General features: G+C 42.5%; 1 protein-coding gene across 4 annotated transcripts; it reads right to left on the bottom strand.

Annotated features, from left to right (window-relative positions):
- Positions 1 to 971: 971 nt before the first annotated feature.
- LOC125531125 (probable pectinesterase 8) lies at positions 972 to 5,626 on the bottom strand. Of its 4 annotated transcripts, none has more exons than XM_048695532.1 (7): positions 5,280 to 5,626; positions 4,174 to 4,318; positions 3,992 to 4,081; positions 2,284 to 2,844; positions 2,020 to 2,191; positions 1,709 to 1,915; positions 972 to 1,622 (listed from the first exon to the last, which is right to left on the bottom strand). In XM_048695532.1, exons 4-7 carry the CDS (start codon positions 2,646 to 2,648, stop codon positions 1,104 to 1,106), a joined length of 1,263 nt encoding a protein of 420 aa, XP_048551489.1. In that variant the 5' UTR covers positions 2,649 to 2,844; positions 3,992 to 4,081; positions 4,174 to 4,318; positions 5,280 to 5,626; the 3' UTR covers positions 972 to 1,103. The 4 variants fall into 4 exon arrangements, with proteins under 4 accessions (XP_048551489.1, XP_048551490.1, XP_048551492.1 ...); XM_048695533.1 differs by having other exon boundaries at positions 2,284 to 2,994; XM_048695535.1 differs by having other exon boundaries at positions 972 to 1,275; positions 1,363 to 1,614; positions 2,284 to 4,081; positions 5,280 to 5,625.
- Between the last annotated feature and the right edge of the window lie 869 nt (positions 5,627 to 6,495).

Consider the following 6,495-nt stretch of genomic DNA (forward strand, 5'->3'; position numbering starts at 1 on the left):
CTGATGGACTGGGGATACTAGTGTCCCTCTAACCATCCAATCACAGTTTGGTTTGCATATTAAAACTAAGTTATTCATAAGTGTAATGTTCATGTAATTACCAGAATTGTTTTCACATTTCAAAAATCATATAAACAAAAAAAGTGTGTAGGCGAGTTTAGCTATTGGCCTGGACCACAACAGGGCACCGTGTGAGCGAGCGACCACTATTACTCGCAATAGCGAGAAATTGCATTTTCGTGTTATGAGTAACTATCGTAGCGTTACTTTGATTTATGTATGGCATATACAATTATCGATGAAATCTTTTCCTTATGTATTTCACATCATCTAGAGAAGGCAATAGTACATGTTATACAATGTATTATAGTCAATTGTTATCTCTACCATTCAAATTTACAAGACCCTGAAATTATGAAATGATTAAAAAAATAGAAAACATGTGAAGACAAAAAAAATCCCATATAATGATGACACATCTCTTATCTTTCTTCATAAGGGATAATCTCTTGGCTAAGAGAAGGCAAGACCTCTTTTTTCCTTTGTCTCTCTTCCACCTCACCAGTTATTCATGCAATGTAAATGAACTGTTCAGCTGATGTTACCGAAAGCGCAGAGTAGATAGCAGGCAACGACCAAATGTGTATTCAGAACGATTTGCAACTGTGAACTTTCTTCTCACACTTGTGAACCTATCTTAAAGACATGTATCCTTTTCTCTCATTGGTTTATTAGATCTAATGTGCAGATCATTTCTTTCACCATGACTGTTTTTTGTTTCATATATGCATATTACAGCTACAATGACCAGGTCAAGTAAATGTAGATTAGTGACAGAGGACAATCCAATCTTTGTCGAAATCAATATACTCCCTCTGTCCCAAAATATAAGAACGTTTTTGACACTACACTAGTGTCAAAAACGTTCTTATATTGTGGGACGGAGGGAGTATTTCTGAAATTCCAAATGATGTACTTTTCACAGGTGATTTAATGTACTATATGGTATGTGAGAGAATCCAACAAATGGACTTGTGCTAACTTGTTCCTTTTGCTTGTCTGTGATACAATGCTAGATAACTTTAAACTGGGAATTTATGACTTCATGCAGATATTAGTGAGTCGCAGTATGGTTTCAGCCATAGATCACCGTCAATAAAAGATGTGTTCAAGTAAGGCAATGCTTGCACGTCGCTGAGCTCAAGAGCGTACGGCACTCTGCCCGCCAGGTGTGCGCCATCGCCTGTACACTTGTACTCTCCATAAAACACACTCCTGGCAATGGAAATCATAGAACAAACCGATGTTAGCGTGCATTCTGAGTTGATTCCAGAAAACACTAGCAGTTCAGGAGAGGCATACTGATCTCTTGAAGGATCATTCCAATCATTCCATCCATCGGAGGCGATGATATTTGACATCGTAGTGTATGCGAATACAACACGGGAGTAAGGTCTCCATGCTCGCCCGAGCCATATCCACCCGGTGCCGCCGATGCTGCAGTTGACAAATGAATAGCCGCTGTTTTCTTTGTTGGATTCCCGGGCATGCGCAGTAACTGAACCAGTGATGGATCTCACCCCTGCAGGCACAGGATCTGCTATGGAAATCAATCTGCAGTTCTGAGGAGTGCACATGTGGAAGCAAGCAATTAGTGAACAAACTCGGTGCTTTTTCTTCCACTCCTTGAGAAATAACTTTGACTCACCTCATAGAGTGACCTAGCATCTCCGAAGATGAAGTCAATGGAGCCCTGAATGAAACATTCCTTGAAGTAATGCCGGCCCCGATCATCGTGCAGTGTATCTTGTGCCCCAAAGAAGCCACAGCCCCAGAATGCCGCCTGGTCACCACCGATCCTCAGAGCGACTGCCTGAGCACCGACATCACCGGGTCTTGGAATTGGTGCTACATTCTAGTGTCAGGATGATTAACAGAGTTACGTACAGTGCTACTCAAAGTGCATGCAGTGTGGCTTAACTGAAGCATGATCTGCGATGTTTGTAGTTACCAACTTACCATGAAGCTGATGTTCTTCGCGACAAAGCCGGTGGCGAAGACAGAAACTGAAGCGCTGTAGAAGGTTCCATGTGACGAGTTAGCTGTGTCATTCCACATGATCGCCGTCAGATCAAATCCCTGCCCCTGAAATGTGATGTTGGCCTTGGTAGCAGGGACTGTCACTTTCTCACTGTAACAAGGCAGCTTCATTAACAGCACAGTTATCAATTTTGCACTTTGGACATGGAGTGCTGCCAGCCTGATCAAAGGAAAATTGCTTACAGGTAGATGCCCTTATTGATCCACAGAACATTCCTCTTTTGGCTGGATCTTGGCACAGCATCAACCGCGGACTGCACCGTGGTGAAGTCACAGCAGCCATTGGGATCGACACAGAAGATCGATGTTGCTGCGGTGTCAGGCAGTGGGAAGTCCGGAGGGAAATCATCGCAAAGCGGGTTGTATGCACCACGATGGCGATGATAGTTAGAAAAATAATGAACTGTGAGCAAATTAAATGGAAAGGATGGTGTTGCAAGATCAAGCAGGGCTCGAAGGAATGAAGTGGTTGGGTTATTGAGATGGGCAAAGAAGAGCAGAAATGCAGCAGGTACACAGAAATAGAGGGAAATGGCTTTGGTGCTCATTTGTATGGCTGGAAGTCTCACTATTGCTTCGGAATATGAGATGGGTCTCAGGGCATTTTAACAGGATCGAATGTGCTTTAAGAAGCAGCCTAAATTGCATGCCTTGCAAACAACCGATCTCCTTTCTTCAAGCTTGAGACGCCGCACAAGCCAGTTGCCCACAGGAACAGCTATCATCTAAACAATGGAGCATTTCCTGAAGTGAAAAGGTGGGTTCATGTCACTGTCAGAATCCAGGCATTATCTGATCAAGTAGTTGCTTCAAAGATTGGTTCGCCCCGACAATTAGCAAATGCTCATATCCAAAAGAGGAAACCATGAGATCATGCGAAAGAGGTGTGCTTAACTATAAAAACAGAAGAAAGGAAAATATAAGAGCTCGGCAAAAAAGCGAATATATTTTGTTACCTTAATCCCAGTAAGTTGTAAACCAAAGAAATAGCAGGTCACCATCACAAGACAGAAATAAACAGGCTATAGATGATATTGCTTCAAACAAGGTTCATAGTGTGCCTGCCATAGCCCATAGGACCAGCCAACCACTGGGCAACAACTGCCACAATTTGCATGACCAGACATATCTAAACCAAGACTTGCACAGATGCATTTAATGCGCATGTTCAGATAAATCACAGAGGGCACAAGATCTCGCAACAGATGTCAAAACACCAAAGCTAGACGAATTCTAAGTGGACACTTTTATCTATAATAATGACTAGGTTTGACAAGCTCAAGCTGCCGTAAATGCTTTCTTCCCAGTGCCACCTGTGGACACAGGTGGAATGACTTTAGGGACGTTCAACCACACGGATTTTGACAAAGGCATGCAGCACATACAGAACAGGAAAAATCAGCATCGAATGAAGTCCAGTCCCCCAGTTTAGGAATCCGGACAAGCAGGGGACTGGTAATCCATCAGTTCCTGGAATCCCAGTAATTTGTTGTGAAGCAATAAAAGTAACCGCCCAGTTTCTGGAACCCCACTGTGTATTAGTAAACTTACAGTTGTGACATAAGAGTATTTCATCCCAAGAAAATCAAAAATAATATTTACGGTTGCTTGGTTATGACCACGGCAATACAGCACTACATCAAGTACTCCAACCCCAATGTGGGAATGACAAACTATTTTCCCATAAAAGGTTAAGTATAGGTAAAAACAAAAGAATGAATGTTTTCCTTCATTTGTAAAATCATTTTAAAGCAAGCGGAAGACTGACATAGCTTTGGAGTCCTTGCACAGGGTTACAACTTTTAAGCCTCACATTCCCAAGTAATTTAAGGCGGGCCAAAAGAATTGAAACCATGAAGAACTAGACAATACATCAGCTAGAAAGCAATACCAGCACTGGCCAATGATGACATGGTCTCATTCCTTGACCCGGAAGAAAGGAGAAATGTGAGCAGGAATACTGGGGTGCCTCTGCTCATACCTACAAGGCAAAGGGATTCACTTCCAAGTTAGATGCCACCACAAGTAAGAAGAATAAGAGATAGCCCTGAAGTCCTCCAGTGTGTCACTTACCTATGATACTTTTTCACAAAACGAAGGCAGTTTCTGCGGACAATAATAGTCCTATTCATCTTTGCACTGTGGCGTGTTCCAGCAATAATTCTGCCTCTGATAAAAACAGTTCCAGTGAATGTGCACTTCCTGTCAATGTATGTCCCTGAGATAAAATAATTTAATAATCTTATTTCATTCTCCCTGGAATGGAGCAAGCTAATAATATGATTGAATTCTTATAAGCAGCATACAACGGTCTTGTAGCGAAGGTCACCATACACTGACAAGGTTGACACGGCGATGTTTTTTCCGCCGCCCCGTTGGAGCGCGACCTATGTCCTATATGACGAGAAGTGCTTGGCTCATGGAACATCGTCACGTCCCCTTAGCACCACGTATAAAAGGGAGGTCATGCCCCTTGTGCAGACACACATGTTCACATGGATGGGACTATGTTTTCGCCTCTGAGGGCTACGCGCCTACGCCCATCTCAGGCACACATGCTTCTGCTCTGTTTAGGGTGTTCTAATGATGAGATCAACATTCTATTTATGTTAACCCTAAAGTATTATGTCTATCATTGGTATCATGAGCTCCTTGATCTCTGTTCAGAACCCTAATAGGCCTACCTTGATGTTATTTGCTTAAGCTATAGGCCTGATCTTCGTGATTAAGTGTTGAAACATGTATCGGTCATTGCCTCCTCAATCCTAAGTGCTTGAAATTAATTCCTACTGTTTTTCTGGTTATTGATGTGGTGATTATCCTAAGTCCCTAGTTAATCAAGTTAACGATCTAATCATGTATGCACCGAATTTGATTAACTGACACTGTTAGACCATGTTTTAAGTCTTAATTCATTGGTATGTCAATGTCACATGCTAATGCTCATGTTTAGTAGCTAACTGGATTCGTTTTAATCCCCAATGATTACGTTCAAGACCGAACTGAATTCTGTTAGCTGCAATTCGCGTTAGTCACGGCTGGTAACAATTGAGTAGGAGGGGAATTGCAAACTGAAAACTCTAGTGGTTTTCCCCAAATCAGGAACCCAAACCATAGATTACCCCTAATCCTGAACCTTGAAGAAAATCCCCAAAAAGTAGAGGGCTCGGGATGCTCACTGCGCCGACGCGTGCGTTGGAGAAGCCGGAAATTAAGGAAGACGACGCCCGCGTTCTCCATGCCGCGCGCGCCGCCATCAACTTCTCATGCCGCCCTGCGTAGACTTGCTGCTCCGGCCCCGCTTGATTCACTCCGAAAGGCGATGGCGAACGTGGCGACGCGCCTCATGTTGCCGCCCCGCCGTCATCTTCCTCGTGGGAGACGCGCGGGATCTAGGCGCAGCTTACGTGCCGTGCGTCGCCGCCGTCATCACCTCATGGCCGCTGCGGCAACAAACACCGCCAGCAGCTCTCCTGCGCGCCGCCGATAGTGAGGCGGAGCAGCGGTAGGCTGGGCTGCCTTTTTTTTTTTGAGGGAAGGCTGGGCTGTTTCTTGGACTTCGAGCGCCTTAGGGGGCCCATTGCTTGTTCCCCTTAAGGTAATTTCGGCTACTGGGCCGAATAATTAACGGGCTACAGTCGCCTTTGTACCCGAAATGAACTTTTCGGCCCTTAAGATTTTATTCAGTGCGTCATGAAGTTTCTAATAATATTTCTAAAAAAATGAAGTTTCTAATAATGTTGTATGCACTGTAAAAAATAGTAATTGTGCCAAAAATTATGTGATTTTTTTATAAACTAGACAATTGCCCGTGCGTTGCAACGGGAGTATAAACATTCTAGTAGATTAGCCCCTGACTGCACGTCTATTATTGTATTATTGTTTTTGAGAATCCATGTATATTATTATATTGATACGCTAAAATCTTACCAAATCTTTGTATGCAACCGCCATGATTTATCTGCCATTTTATTGTTAAGCATTTATTTGGTAAGAATTGAATGACTTGCCAACAAAATATGTGTTTATTTTGATAAGATAATAAACATGAGACAATGAATGGATGGGAGAAAAATCATATATGGGAGGAAAAAATCAAAGAGGATAAGGAAATAGTGGGACGTATATATGGAAGGTTAGACGAAAGAGAGATGAAATGGGAACCTTGTGTTTTTCTTGAGTAGTAGAGATATTGATACGCTAAAATCTTACCAAATCTTTGTATGCAATCGCCATGATTTCTCTGTCATTTTATTGTTAAGCACTTATTTGGTAAAAATTTAATGACTTGCCAACAAAATATGTGTTTATTTTGGTAAGATAATAAACATGAGACAATTGAATGGGTGGGAGAAAAATCAAAGAGGATAAGGAAAGACTGGGACGTATATATGA

This window comes from Triticum urartu, unplaced genomic scaffold, assembly GCF_003073215.2.
Source record: "Triticum urartu cultivar G1812 unplaced genomic scaffold, Tu2.1 TuUngrouped_contig_6824, whole genome shotgun sequence".
Lineage (NCBI taxonomy): Eukaryota > Viridiplantae > Streptophyta > Magnoliopsida > Poales > Poaceae > Triticum > Triticum urartu.

What these genes read in the sequence shown, in the direction of transcription:
- LOC125531125 (XM_048695532.1), bottom strand. Translation starts at nt 2,648, where the DNA reads ATGAGCACCAAAGCCATTTCCCTCTATTTCTGTGTACCTGCTGCATTT. An exon ending in ATCAATAAGGGCATCTACCT is followed by an intron (nt 2,192 to 2,283) that starts GTAAGCAATTTT and finishes GCCTTGTTACAG; the next exon opens with TGAGAAAGTGACAGTCCCTG. An exon ending in ATGCTAGGTCACTCTATGAG is followed by an intron (nt 1,623 to 1,708) that starts GTGAGTCAAAGT and finishes TGCACTCCTCAG; the next exon opens with AACTGCAGATTGATTTCCAT.